The sequence below is a fragment of the Carcharodon carcharias genome, chromosome 7 (assembly GCF_017639515.1).
Source record: "Carcharodon carcharias isolate sCarCar2 chromosome 7, sCarCar2.pri, whole genome shotgun sequence".
Classification (NCBI taxonomy): domain Eukaryota; kingdom Metazoa; phylum Chordata; class Chondrichthyes; order Lamniformes; family Lamnidae; genus Carcharodon; species Carcharodon carcharias.
In genome coordinates this window covers 186135923-186151487 of record NC_054473.1, presented here as the reverse complement: position 1 = coordinate 186151487, position 15565 = coordinate 186135923, and the positions used below count along the sequence as shown (strand labels likewise).

Sequence of the window (15565 nt, the reverse complement as noted above, 5' to 3'; positions counted from 1 at the left end):
CGCATTCCTGTGTGAAATGGAAATGTTTTTGGAAACTGGATTCCAACCAGAATAATATAACATCTAAAGTGATCTGCCTAAGGGCTTCTGCTCTCCACAGGTCCTCTTGATGCCTTCTCCACTTTCCTCTTCAGTTGCCCATAGGAATCTCCAAATTTTTGATTTCAAGTTGTCTAACATCATCATTCTCTTTCTCCCTCTTGGCCTACATCCCTCTAAACCTCCTTCCGACACCTCTTTCAGCAACTCTTCATGCCTTGGAATGTGGCCAATCCAACCTGGTTGCCTTTTTCTTTTGATGATATTCACCCAACAATCTTTCCTCAGCCACTATCCTGAGAATTCCTTCATGTTCTCTCCAACTGCCCCACTTCATCCTTCTCCAGAACCACGTTTCACAACTCTCTAGGCTTTGGATGTCCACTTTTCTCCAGGTCTTTGTTTCAGCCCCATACAGCGAGAGCCTCCTAATCACGGTCTTGATGATTCTTTCCTTAAGATCTCCACTTATTTCTATTCTGAGCGATTCTTTTATATTTGGAGAATGCATTCTTTGCCATTGCTATTCTAACTGATTTATTTCTGGCAATAACCAACTTCTGACAAGATGCTTCCTAGAATCAGTTCCAAAGAAGAGTTGCATTGGACTCGAAACGTTAACTGTTTCTCTCTCCACGGACCTGCTCAGCTTTTCTAGAACTTTCTGTTTTTATTTTGGATTTCCAGCATCCGCTGTATTTTGCTTTTATTATTTATGTTTCCCAGCACCCTTAGATCGTGATACCTGTTTCAGCTGTCGGTCTTTTATCTTGATCTCTGCTTTCCCAGCATTATTTTTTCAATCTTCGTAACTTGTGTGTCTTTTTACATTAATTTTAATTTCTGTTGAAGGATAAAATTGCTGAGTGCATTAAGACTTTGGTATTTTTTTTTAGAAATAAACTCAATTTGCTGTTCCTGTGGAAAGGTTCATCCCCTCAAGATCTTAACAACCGGAATATTCCAGCCAGACACAATGGGGCCAGAAGTTTATGTGGGAAGGGTGGGGGCCATTTCAGGGTTACTAACCGTCCCGGAATTTTATGGGACCATCTCGGATGTGGGACAGTTGTCCCCTGTCCCGGGATGTTCGTTGCCGGGACTCTGTTTGTCCTGTATTTTGATGGTTTTTGTGCGCGTGTAGTATGCGCCTCCTCATATGGCCTGCACTCCTGTCCCATTGGCCTGCTTTCTGTTTCACCAGCAACTCTTCACCAGCACCCCCCCCACACACACACACACACACACACACACACACACACACACACACACACACACACACACACACACACACACACACACACACACACACACACACACACACACACCACTCCTCCCACACCCCATTCCCTCCGATTCACTGGTAACATCTCCCCACCCCCAACTCTTACAATTCCGCAATTACCCACCCTCCTCCAATCCCCTTCCCTGCACACCGCCACCAATCCCCCTGCAAAACCTTCGGCTCTTGAACGTTCACTAGCACCATCACTGACTCCCATCCCCCCCAACCCCAACCCACACCACCCACCACCCCCCCCCCCCCCACCCAGCACAAAGTCATCACCCCCACTCCCCACCCTGCTCTATTCAGCAGAACCCCCACTCGCAGGTTCACTGGGAGCCCATGAGCCACATGATCCCCATACCAAATAGTCCCTTAACTATTTCCCCGAGAGTTGGCCACCTTGGACCCTCCAGCCTGTCCCTCCGATAAGTCGGATCTCAGCTGAACTGTGTTTTGACTCCGTTCACTCCACCTGGTTCCACAGCTCAATAACCTGGTTTAACAAAAGTCTGTCAATCCCAGCTTTGAAATTTTCAGTTAACCCCCAGCCTCAACAGCTCATAGCGGGAGGGAGTTCCAGACTTCTGCTTCCCTATCTGTGAAGAATGTGCTTTGTGAACAGCCTGACTCTAACTGAAGGTTCTGCCACCTTGTTCTGGACTCTCCCACCAGGGGCAATATTTTTCTGTCTACCCTATCAAATCCTTTGATCATCTTAAAGCTCTCAGTTACTTGACTCTTTAATCTTGAGGCAATACAAGCTTATTCTACACAAACTGTCATTATTATTTAAGCCTTCAGCCTGTGTCGAGTTTTCAGTGTGTTGAAGAGTTTGGAGCCAACGCCAAGTGGGTTAATAAAACACAAAATGCTGGAACTCCTCAGCAGGTGAAGCAGCATCTGTGGAGAGAGGAATAGAGTTCATGTTTCAGGGGCTCTGGTCGATGGCCTCCTATTGGAATGGGATGGAGAGAACACAAGGGACAGCGGGGAAGGCAGCAGAAATTACATAACAATAGGGAGTTAGGTCAGGTGAAAGTGGGGTGGAGATAGGACAGGTGAAGAAACAAAAAGAAGGTGTAAATGAAGAATCATTAGAGGCACCTGATGTCTGGAAAAAATGGGAGCAGAGATAATGATCCAAAATTGTTGAACTCGATGTTGAGTCTGGAAAGCCGTAAACACAGGGAACATTGGACTCAGGAGCAGGTGGAGGCCATTTGGCCCCTCAAGCCTGCTCTACCATTCATTAAGATCATGGCTGTGGTATCAGCTCTACCTTCCTGTCTAAACCCTCCCCCCCCACCCACCCCACATAACCCTTGACTCCCTTATCTATCAAAATTCTATCAAACTCGGCTGTGAATAAATTCAGTGACCCAGCCTCCACTGCTTTCAGGGGAAGAGAATTCCACAGACTAATGATCTCCATGAAAAGGTTTCTCCTCATCTCTTGTTTTAAAAAGGGAGACCTCTTTTTCTTAAACTGTGTCCCCTAGTTTTAGTCTCCCCAACAAAACGAAAGATCCTCCGGGTATCCACCCTATCAAGTCCCCGCAAGATCTTGTGTTTCAATAAGATCACCTCTCATTCGTCTAAACTCCAATGGGTTTAGGCCCAACCTGTTCAACCTTTCCCCATTGGATCAGCCCCAATGGAGTAAAGTGCCTAATTGTAAGACGAGGTGCTGCCCCTTGAGCTTACTTTGAGGGTAAAGTCAGGGTGTATTGGAGATTTAAAATGGGTTAATTACAGTCCAGAACGCACCTTTAACCTTTGATCTGTGTTCTCAAGACTCGCCTCCATCTGTTCACTGTGTGGCAGTGAGGATCTGTGTAAGGTATGGAGGATAAATATTGAGTGATCTGATTTGCTTGATGTCTAATCTCATCTTATGTTGCACACACACACAGTCTGACTTGCAGTCATTTAGCTCCCTTGCTATGTGTGTTTAAAAACATCCCAATGGGCTCTCAGCTACACTGAATTAAGTGGTGAGTATTATTAGTAAAAAGTAACCATGAAGCTACCATTTAAAAACCGACTCATTCACTAACATCCTTTAGGGCTGGAATTTGCCCCCTGCCCCTTTATCTGGTCTGGACTATATACTATATGTGACTCCAGCCCTACACCAATCTGGTTGACTGCTCCGTACTTTCTGTAGTTGTCAAGCAAACCAGTCAGTTGTGGATAGATCTCTTTTAGAAGGTAATTTTTGAGGACACAGTATGTGAATAACTCGTGACACAACATAAGGCTGTAGCTCAGGAGGAACAGGTGATTTTGGACCTAAGGTTCTCAAATCTCTCCACCACTGGGGGTTTTCCTCACCTCCTGTGGGTCTGTGATAGACTCATTAATAGGGATTGATCACAGTGATTAGTCAATAACTCCATTATCATTGAATTATGCAACTACCAGCATCATAGAAGGTGAACTAGATGGACCTTGGTCTTTTATTGTCTTGTAATTCCTGTGTTCCTATGCATCAAACAACTGTGGAAGCACCTTCAATACCAGGACTTCACTAGTTCAATGGAAACCCAACCACCCCCTTCAAATCCTGTTTCGGTTAAATTCATTCAGCCCAACAGTTGTGTGCTTGTGTTAATGCTCCCCATGCGCATCCTCCCAACACTACTTCCTTTCACCCTATCAACATATCGTTCTATCCCTCTCTCCCTCATATGTTTATCTTGTTTCTCCCTAAATATGTTTATACTGTTCACCACAGCTACATTATGTGTTATTATCTCCAGCATTCTCACCATTCTCTGGATAAATACATTTCACAACTTTAGCAAGGAGAGATTTGATGAAAGTATTTCAAATGGTCAGCAAGGCTCAGTTGGTAATGCAAGCTCGCCTTGGGATTGGCAGATTGTGAGTCCACACTTCACTCAGGAAGGAGGGGTAATAAATACCTACAACACCCACATCCGATGCACTAATTTTTAAGAAGTAGAGGGAAAAGCAACAGCCTTTCTGGGCTCTGCAAACAGGAATGAGATGATTGGTCGATCAGTTTTTGGTTGTGTTTGCTGCTTTTTTGGGGGGGGTGAATAAAAGATTTCTTTGCCAGATGAAACACTGCAGATGTTACTCTCCACGTTGGATACCTGGTAGGCTAATGGAGAGGATGATGGAGGGGTCTTTCAAGCTGACTTCCAGTTGGAGGATCCCCAGCAGAGAGCCAGCTGGTTGCCCTGCCGACAACGCAGTGAGGTTGAAAGTAAGGACTAAACAATGGGTTTGACAAGCCTGTAGATTGTAGGAGCAAGCAAAGACCACGACAGCCGAGGAGTTTCACAGTTTCGAGGCCCCAACTAGATTTGGAGTTAGAGATAGTGAGACAAATCTCACTATGTGGAGAAAAGACATTGAGCATAGAGCTACTTGCAGATTGGAAGGAAGAGAGACACAGCAATACAGAGTTGCATTTTTATATGGTTAAACATCCCCAGGTACATAATTCGACAAAACCTAATACTGAACCACGCAAGGTCAGGTGACTAAAAGGTTAATCAAAGAAGTAGACTTTAAAGAGTGACTTGGCAGAGGAGGGGAAAAAAGAGAGATAGAGAGGTTTAGGTAGGGAATTCCAGAGCCTAGCAACAGGTAGCTGAAGGGACGGCTGCCAGTGGTGTGTAACAATGAAAACTGAAGATGCACAAGAAGTCAGAATGGGAGCAACACCGAGATCTTGGAGGGTTGTAGGGCTAGGGGAGGTTATGGGGATGGGGTGTGGTGAGACCATAGAGGGATTTGAAAAAGGGGATGAAAACTATAAAAGTTCTGAGAAGCTGAATATTAGCATTGATAAAGTAGAGAGAAAGAGACTTGGCTGAGAGAGGGAGAGACTGTCCAGGAATTAGAGAGAGGTGAATTGGACAATAAGCTTAGAGAGTGAGGAGGGAAGAGTATGTTAGATGTTAACACACTCTTCCAAATGAGAGAAGGCGAGAAAGGGATATAAAGATTGTAGTTCTGTGAAAAAGGCAGAGACCAACACTGTGACCAGGAACAAAGCACATTTGATTTTAAAGATTGTGTTTCCCTTACAGGTTTTGGCACTAATAGCCTTCATCTGCATTGAGACGGTGAAGGAGTGTTTGCCATGCGGGGGTCTTTATTTCTTCGAGTTTGTTAGTTGCACAGCATTCGTGGTTACTGGAGTTCTGTTGCTGATGTTCAGCCTCAACCTTCACACTAAAGTACCGCAGATCAACTGGAATTTGACGGTGAGTTTGGCAGAATGGTACAATCATAAAACCGCAGAATGGTTAGTATGCAGAAGGTGGCCATTTGGCCCATTGTGTCTTTGCTGGCTTCCATTAAACAGCCATGGGACAGGTACAGCACGGGGTTAGATACAGAGTAAAGCTCCCTCTACACCGTCCCCATCAAACACTCCCAGGACAGGTACAGCACGGGGTTAGATACAGAGTAAAGCTCCCTCTACACTGTCCCCATCAAACACTCCCAGGGCAGGTACAGCACGGGGTTAGATACAGAGTAAAGCTCCCTCTACACTGTCCCCATCAAACACTCCCAGGACAGGTACAGCACGGGGTTAGATACAGAGTAAAGCTCCCTCTACACCGTCCCCATCAAACACTCCCAGGACAGGTACAACACGGGGTTAGATACAGAGTAAAGCTCCCTCTACACTGTCCCAGTGATGTTTTGATCGAGCATCTCCTACTGTGCATGCATACCATTTTTATATTCCATTTTCCAACTATCCTGTGACTTCTTGGAAAGAAGCTTTGGAATGTTGGAACTCTGTCCTTTCATTTGATGTGTAGAACAGTGGAGGAATGAGATTGTAATGGTTCCTCCAATACATTTTTAAAAAAATATTTGCTTAAAGCAAGGGACAGGTTCTTCCTTTCCTGGAACTTTTCCAATTCTCCTTTTGAAGTTCTATTGAATTAGCTTCTACTGCCCTTTAAGCCAGTGTATTTCAGATCACAATAACTTGCTACATGAAGTTCTGTTTCCTCATATCACCTTTGCTTTAACCTTAAATTTGTAATCTCTGGTTACTGACCTTCCTGCCAGCGAAATGATTTTCTCTGTATTTACTCCACCCTACCTCTTCACTGTCGCTGGGTCAAAATCCTGGAACTCCCTCCCTAACAGCACTGTGGGTGTACCTACATCACGTAGACTGCAGTGGTTCAAGAAGGCGGCTCACCATCACCTTCTCAAGGGGCAATTAGGAATGGGTAACAAAATTGCTGGTCGAGCCAGTGGTGCCCATATCTTGTGAAAGAATAAAAAAGAATCCCTCATGATTTTGAGCACCTTTAATTTAATCATCGTGTAACTGATGTCCCTCCATCCCTGGTATCATTCAGGTAAATCTCATTTACACCTCTCTAAGTCCGTAACATCCTTATTAAAGCGTGTTTCCCGAATTAAATACAATATTCCAACTGAGGCTTAAGCAGTGATTTATAGGGGTTTAATATCATTTCTTGGCTTTTGAACTCTCTCTCTATTCATAAAATGAAGGATCCCAGCCGGCTCTTTAACATACATCTCAACTTGTTCCAAGAGCACAAGATATAAGAATAGGTCATTCAGCCCATCAGACCTGCTCCGCCATTCAATAAGATCATAGCTGATCTCCTTCAACTTAATTTTTCCGCTCAATCCCCAAATTCTCGGTGTTCAAACATCTATTGATCTCAGTCTTGAATGTTCAACAACTGGGGATCCACAATCCTCTGGGGTATAGAATTCCAAAGGTTCACAACCCTCTAAGTGAAGAAATTTCTCCTCGTGGGAGATGGTGGTGTAGCGGTAATGTCTTTGGACTAGTAATCCAAAGGCCTAGGCTAATTCTCTGGGCACACTGGTTCAAACCCCACAATGGCAGCTGTGAATTTTAAAATTTAATTATTAAATCTAGGATATAAAGCTCGTCCCAGTAATGGTGACCATAAAAATTATCATTAATTGTCATAAAGACCCATCTGGTTCACTAATGCCCTTTAGGGAAGGAAATCTGCCATTCTTATTTGGTCTGGCCTACATGTGACTCCAGACCCACAACAATGTGGTTGACTCTTAAGTGACCTAGCAAGCCACTCAGTTCAAAGGGAAATTAGGGATGGGCAGTAAGTGCAACCCCTGTATGGCTGAAGGTGGAGGATCTTCGAAGGAAGATCAGTCAGATCCAAGGTTCCGTCTCCTGGGCTGTGCTGATCTCAGCCGGGGTGGGCCTATCAGTGACCTTTAACAGGGAAGGAGATGTTTCGCAGGTGTTGGTGCTGGGTTCACCGCTCTCCATCTGCGTAAACAAAATGTGCCTTCGGCAATCATGGTACAAGATCCAAGTTTTCAAATGACACCAGATTGATTGGGGGAGCTGCTGGGAGTGCTGGTAATGCCAAAAAGCTAAAACAAGAAACCATTTAATGAACTCTGAAAACCCTGGTATCAATGGCAGATGTATTTCAACTTTGATAAGTGTCAGGCAGTGCACTTTGGGAGGGACAATAAGGAAGCCACACAATCCTTGGAAAGTAAGAGTCCGGATGTAGTAGAGGAGCAGAGGAACCCAATAAAACAGAGTTACACATTATTAAAAGTTGTGACACTGCTTCGTGAGGCCATAAAAAAAAAGCAAACCAAGGAGCGGTTTTCATATCTAGGAGAATAGAATTGAGTTATGTTAAATGTGTATTAGGCCACACTTGGAGTACTGTGCACAGTTCTGGTCTCTATTATAAAAAGAATTGAGAGATATTTGAGAGAGCAGAGGAGATGCACAAAGACGATATCAGAACTAAGACAATAATCAAGAGAGAATGAACAGGCTGGGTCTCTTTCTTTCTCTAAGAAGGCTGATGGGATGACTTAGTAAGAGGCCTTAATGAAGGGGGACATGGAAAAAATGTTTCCACTCATTCAGGAGACTGTAACTAGCAGTCATAAATATAAGATAATTATAGAAGGGTCATACGGACTCGAAATGTAACTCTGTTTCTCTCTCCGCAGCTACTGCCAGACCTGCTGAGTTTTTCCAGTATTTTCTGTATTTGTTTCAGGTTCCCAGCATCCACAGCATTTTGCTTTTATCTTATGATAATTAATCATTTGGTAGCACAGAACTTGAGTATTGCTGAACAAAAAAGAGACATGTTGTCGAAGCTTTTCATCTTGTGCTCATCAGGACAATTCGCAAGAATACTTTGATGCTGTGGGTAGAAAATTGTGTGTGAGAAATTTGTAATATTTTTACTTTGAAATCACAAATTTCTCACACACAATTTTCCAACCACAGCATCATATCCAGATCATCTTGTGCTGGTAATGTTAATGTTACATCAAGTCTGCAGAATAGAAACAGGCCAATCGGCCCAACTGCTCTGTGCCGGTGTTTATATTCCCTATCGGCTTATTCTTCTTTCTTCCTCACGTACTTAACTAGCTTCCCCATATATACATTTATATTATTCACCTCACCCACCCCCTGTGGTAGCCAGTTCCATATTCTCATAGTTCTCTGGGTAATGAAGTTCCTCCTGAACTCATTATTGGATTTATTAAGATATTGCTGAAAACATTAATAAATTGTCCTGATGAGCGCGAGACGAAAAGCTTTGACAAAAAAAAATCTCTCTTCTCAGTAATACTCAAGTCTCCATTTTATAAAAAAAAAAACCAAGACACTGGAGAAGGTGCAAAAAAGATGTCCAGCCAGAACTGAGAGGTTATAACTATTAGGAAAGAATGGACAGACTGAGGCTCTTTTCGCCAGGAAACAGCAACCTGAGATAGCTGTGACCTGATAAGAGGTCTTATAATCTTACGAAGGGGTTTGATAGCAGAGATGTAGAAAAGATGTTTCCACTTGTGGGGGAAACCAAAACTTGGGCGTCATAAATATATAAGCAAAATACAGCGGATGTGTGTATCTCTGGCTGGGCCAGCATTTATTGCCCATCCCTAGATACCCTCGAGAAGATGGCGGTGAGCTGCCTTCTTGAACTGCTTGCAGTCCCCGTGGTGTAGGTGCGTCCACAGTGCTGAAAATGCTCAGTGGGTCTGGCAGCATCTGTGGAGAGAGAGAAACTGAGTTAATGATTCAGGTTGAGACCCGTTGTCCGAGCAGAGTTCTGACGAGAGGTCATCGACCTGAAACATGAACCCCCCGTTCTCCTTCCACAGTTGTTGCCTGACTTGCTGAAATGTTTTCAACATTTTCTGTCAAATGTAAGATAACCAACTAGTAAACCGAACTGGGAACCTCTTTACCCGGAGAGTGGTGAGAATGTGGAACTCGCTACCACAGGGAGTGGTTGAGGTGAATAGTGTCGATGTATTTAAAGGGAAACTAAATAGAGACAAAGTGAGAAATGAAAAGAAGGATACAATGAAGGGTGAGATGAAGAGGGAGTGGGAGGAGGCTCATATGGAGCATAAACAGTGACACAGACCATTTGGGCTGAATACTCTGTTTATGCGCAGTGCAATTTGATGTAAATCAAAACTGAACTTATCTAAACTGCATGTTTCTGTTTAAACTCTGATAGTTTATGTTGATAAAATAACCTAATCTGGAGTTCAGACCACCATCTCAACATCAGGATTCATTGTAATTCATTTAATCACAAGTATCTCCCATCACCATTAATATCTTGGCCTGTTCTCATTTTGTATCATTTTTTAAATGCTTAACAGAATTATCTTAGATGTTAACCGTAATCTTAATATTAACTGTTTGATCTGGAAGAGAAGTCCTGATGGTGGGATATTTTTTCAATCCCATCATGGGCAAGACTTTAAGACAACAGCAGCTTGTATTTATGTCACGCCTTTAACATTGTAAAATGTCCCAAGGCACTTTTCGGGAATGTTATAAAACAAAAACTGGCACTGATCCACATTAGGGCAGACGACCAAAAGCTTGGTCAAAGAAGTAGGCTTAGAGAAACATCTTAAAAGAGGAGAGGGAGGTAGAGGCTCAGGGAGGGAATTCCAGAGCTTAGGCCCGAGGCAGCAGAAGGTGCAGCCGCCAATGACGCCACAATTAAAATCGGGAATGTGCAAGAGGCCAGAATTGGCGGAATGCCGATTATCTTGTAGGGTTTGGGAGATTACAGAGATGGGGAAGGGGGGGGGGTGCGGGGCAAGGCTATGGAGGAATTTGAAAATGAGGGTGAGAATTTTAAAATCAAGGCATTGCCAAACCTGGAAGCAATCTCGGTCAGTGAGCACAGAGGGCAATGGGTGAGCAGGACGATTGGTGCCAGGTAGAGTCTGGGCAGAGGAGGTTTGGATGAGTCAGGTTTAAGGAAGGTGGGAGGCCGCCCAGGAGAACATTGAATAGTTAAGACTGAAGGCAGCAGTGTCACGGAGGATTTCAGCGGCAGGTTGGATTTGGGTAATGTTATAGAGTTTGTGGACTGTCCTATCTCTTTATTCTCCTTTCACAGCTCATCTACAGTCTCCCCATTACGGACTTTGTCTCATTATTTTGACTCCACCTGCAGATTCTGTACACACTCTGCTATCGTTGATTCGACCCACCCAATTAACTACACTCCCAGCCCATGTACAGTCATGGACTCAACCACCTTAATTTTCAGATTCTTCCCTCGTACTTGATTTCCCCCATCAGAGGAGATGATTTTTCTGTATCAACTCTATCGAAATCCTTAAATATTTTAAGCACCTTGCTCAGCCTCTAAACTCAAGGGAAGACAAGTGAAGTTTAACCCTTTACTGTAACACGAACCTGTGAATGAAGATAAGTTACAGGGGAGCAAGGGATCATGGCTGATCCCTTATCCATTATCCCTTGTCCTTTATCCATTACTACCTTTAGAAAACCAAAATCTGTCAATCTCAGATTTGATCTAGCATCAATTGCCATTTGCAAAAGCACATTCAAACTTCTCCCACCCTGGGTGTGAAGTGTTTCCTAATGTTGCTCCTGATCAGTCTGGCTCTAACTTTTAGACTATGCCCCCTGGTCCTAGACTCTTAAACCAACAAAAATAGTTTCTCTGTCTCTCTCAGTCCTATCTGTTCCCCTTAATAGCCACAAAACTTCGATCAGATCGCCCTTTAACCTTCTAAATTCCAGGGATTACAATCCTAGTTTGTGTAATCCCCCCCCTTGTAATCTAATCCCTTTCAGTCCTGGTTTCATTCTGGTTGATCTACATTACACTCCCTCCAAGACCAGTATTTCCTGCCTAAGGTGCGGTGCCCACAGTATCTTCAGGTGGGCTCTAAAGAAGGCTTTGTATAACTGAAGCACGACTTCTACCCCTTGTATTCTAATCCTCTAGATATAAAGACCAGCATTCCATTCGCCTTCCAGATTATTTTCTGTACTTGTTCATGATATTTTAATAATCTGTGTACCTGGACCCCCAAGTCTCTGTGTTCCTCCGCTGTTTCTAGCTTTTCACCAATCAGAAAGTCCTCTGTTCCAGTTCCTTTTTATATCCAAAGTGGATGACTCCACACTGAAATCCACTTGCTGGTTTTGCCCCTTCACTTAATCTATCAGCATCTTTGTAATTTGACCCTGCCACCTGCACTGCTTACAATGCCGCCTGTCTTTGTGACATTGGGAAATTTGGATTTGTGGTTTCTATTCCATCATCTAAGTCATTTCATAAATGGGTGTGAATCATTGAGACCCCAAAACAGATCCTTGTGGGACACCACTAATCACATCCTGCCAATTAGAATGTCCATTCTTTCTTCCTCCTTTGTCTCCTGCCGCTCAGCCAATCCACAATCCAGTTCAAGCATTTGCCTTCAATTCCATGAGCTACAACTTTAGGTAACCATCTCTGTGTGGCAAGAATGTTACTTGCCATTATCAGCATAAGTCTGAACATTGTCCAGCTCTTGCTGCACATGGGTACAGACTGCTTCATTATCTGAAGAGTTTGGAATGGAACTGAGCATTCTAGTTGATTAATACACTGGTCGCCAGATAACTTTGTATGGATATTCAGAAGAAAGGATTGTCAAATATTCATCCATAGACTGGTACCCATGCAGAAGATAATGAGAAAACCCTTTGTTCAATGCTGGTGGCCTTACATTGAAAATATTTCAATGTATGAAGGTCATGTAGTCTCTCTCTGACTCAAATAACTGACTATTTGCAGAACAAAGCAAGCATTCTAATAGAGGCCTTTAAACTAATAATGAGGTTTGACAGGATGGAGAAGACATTTCTATTTGTTGATTGTTGGTGGGAGTCCAAAACTAAGAGCCATAAATATAAAATGGCCACTATTATGGAATTCAGAAGAAACTTCTTTACCCAGAGAGTGGGGAGAACTTTGTACTCACTGCCACATGGAGCACTTGAGACAAATAGGAAAGATGCATTTGAGGGGAAGCTGGATAAAATTACGAGAGAGAAAGGAATAGGATATGGGTGAGGTGAAGAGGAGTAGGAGGCTCATGTTGATCATAAACATCATGGAGCACTTGGGCTGAATAACCTGTTTCATGCTGTAAACTCCATGTAATTCTAAATACTATGTAAAGATCGATTACGAAAAACATAGGGGACTGAAACATCTGACAGATCATAGACGTTTAGCGATAGAGGTTTAGCTAAACTGTTCTACATTGCGAGAAAGGGAATCTACTTGAATAGGAATGGTGAGAAATGCCATGTGACTGCAGAATCCAAGCTATCAGGTACCTAGTGAGATGCAGGGACTGAGCAGTACACTGACACACTGTGGTAGGAAGGCAAAGTCTAAGATTGGAGCCAGGAAATACTTCTCTCTACAAAGGTTGCTGAACAATTAGAATGGTTTGTCAGGAATAGTGGTGAGCTTATTGAAGAAATAGCTGAATGTTATGGCAATAAGATATTCGGGTTGGTGTATTGGGCAATGATTCACTGGGATACTGCCTGATATGAAAAAATACAAATATGAAGAAAGTCCCAGAAATTTGGGTCATCCAGAACAAAGCAGCCTGCATGATTGGCACCCCATCCACCACCTTAAACATTCACTCCCTCCACCACTGATGCACAGTAGCAGCAGTGTGTGTACCATCTACAAGATGTACTGCAGAAACTCACCAAGGCTCCTTAGACAGCACCTTCCAAACCCATGGCCACTGCCATTTAGAGGGACAAGGGCAGCAGATAGATGGGAACACCACCACCTGGAAGTTCCCCTCCAAGTCACTCACCATCCTGACTTGGAAATATATCACTGTTCCTTCACTGTCGCTGGGTCAAAATCCTGGCACTCGCTCCCTAACAGCACTGTGGGTGTACCTACACCACATGGACTGCAGCGGTTCAAGAAGCCAGCTCACTACCACCTTCTCAAGGGCAATTAGGGATGGGCAATAAATGCTGGCTGAGCCAGTGATGTCCACACCCTGTGAAAGAGTAAAAAACAAAGTTGGGTCTATTGTTAAAACAAAGCAAAACTAGGAGTGAGGGGTATAGAGCAGAGTTGAATAGACAAAGTTGATGTAGAGATCAGCCATAATCTAATAAAAAGGGGCAGACCAGGCTTGAGTGTATGAATGGCCACTCCTGTTCACTTATTAGTTACAAACTAGATGAAAGGAGTGGTTATAATAATGAGAATGTGACAGGGCAGATAAATGCAGCCGTTTTCCAATAGTTAAGGAGTTAAGAATGAGGGGCCATAGATAAGATGAAACAGAGAAGATTTGGAGCAGACGGCCAGAGAAACTGCTTCACACACAACCTTGTGGAATTTGTGGTTGAGGCAAAGACAGTGTCAGCATTCAGGATGAAGCTGGATAGGGGAACAATGGGAAAGTGGTTGAAGGAATATGGGAACAGGGCTAGTAAAACAATATTTGTTTATGCCTGTGTGTATCTTTGTGCCTGTGTTTCTGTGTGTGTCTTTGTGCCTGTGTGTTTCTGTGTGTGTCTTTGTGCCTGTGTGTTTCTGTGTGTGTCTTTGTGCCTGTGTGTTTCTGTGTGTGCCTTTGTGCCTGTGTGTTTCTGTGTGTGTCTTCGTGCCTGTGTGTTTCTGTGTGTCTGTGCATGTGCGTTTGTGTGTGTGTCTTTGTGCCTGTGCGTTTGTGTGTGTGTCTTTGTGCCTGTGCGTTTGTGTGTGTGTCTTTGTGCCTGTGCGTTTGTGTGTGTGTCTTTGTGCCTGTGCATTTGTGTGTGTCTTTGTGCCTGTGCGTTTGTGTGTGTGTCTTTGTGCCTGTGCGTTTGTGTGTGTGTCTTTGTGCCTGTGCGTTTGTGTGTGTGTCTTTGTGCCTGTGCGTTTGTGTGTGTGTCTTTGTGACTGTGCGTTTGTGTGTGTGTCTTTGTGCCTGTGCGTTTGTGTGTGTGTCTTTGTGCCTGTGCGTTTGTGTGTGTGTCTTTGTGCCTGTGCCTTTGTGTGTGTGTCTTTGTGCCTGTGCGTTTGTGTGTGTGTCTTTGTGCCTGTGCGTTTGTGTGTGTGTCTTTGTGCCTGTGCGTTTGTGTGTGCCTTTGTGCCTGTGCGTTTGTGTGTGCCTTTGTGCCTGTGCGTTTGTGTGTGCCTTTGTGCCTGTGCGTTTGTGTGTGCCTTTGTGCCTGTGCGTTTGTGTGTGTGCCTTTGTGCCTGTGCGTTTGTGTGTGTGCCTTTGTGCCTGTGCGTTTGTGTGTGTGCCTTTGTGCCTGTGCGTTTGTGTGTGTGCCTTTGTGCCTGTGCGTTTGTGTGTGTGCCTTTGTGCCTGTGCGTTTGTGTGTGTGCCTTTGTGCCTGTGTGTGTGTGTGTGTGTGCCTTTGTGCCTGTGTGTGTGTGTGTGTGTGCCTTTGTGCCTGTATGTGTGTGTGTGTGTGTGTGCCTTTGTGCCTGTGTGTGTGTGTGTGTGTGTGCCTTTGTGCCTGTGCGTGTGTGTGTGCCTTTGTGTGTGTGTCTTTGTGCCTGTGTGTTTCTGTGTGTGTGTCTTTGTGCCTGTGTGTTTCTGTGTGTGTGCCTTTGTGCCTGTGTGTTTCTGTGTGTGTGCCTTTGTGCCTGTGTGTTTCTGTGTGTGTCTTTGTGCCTGTGTGTTTCTGTGTGTGTCTTTGTGCCTGTGTGTTTCTGTGTGTGTCTTTGTGCCTGTGTGTTTCTGTGTGTGTCTTTGTGCCTGTGTGTTTCTGTGTGTGTCTTTGTGCCTGTGTGTTTCTGTGTGTGTCTTTGTGCCTGTGTGTTTCTGTGTGTGTCTTTGTGCCTGTGTGTTTCTGTGTGTGTCTTTGTGCCTGTGTGTTTCTGTGTGTGTCTTTGT

General features: G+C 44.0%; 1 protein-coding gene across 2 annotated transcripts in view; it reads left to right on the top strand.

Moving 5' to 3' along the window:
• The window catches only part of cmtm4 (CKLF-like MARVEL transmembrane domain containing 4), an 80545-nt gene that overhangs the window by 44396 nt on the left and 20584 nt on the right, over positions 1-15565 (top strand). For both annotated transcript variants that reach the window (XR_005943636.1, XM_041192668.1), the window contains one exon: positions 5395-5571. Coding sequence is in view for 1 of the 2 variants with exons in the window: in XM_041192668.1 (XP_041048602.1) it covers positions 5395-5571 (177 nt within the window). In the remaining variant the exon portion in view is untranslated. The remainder of the gene's footprint in view (positions 1-5394; positions 5572-15565) is intronic.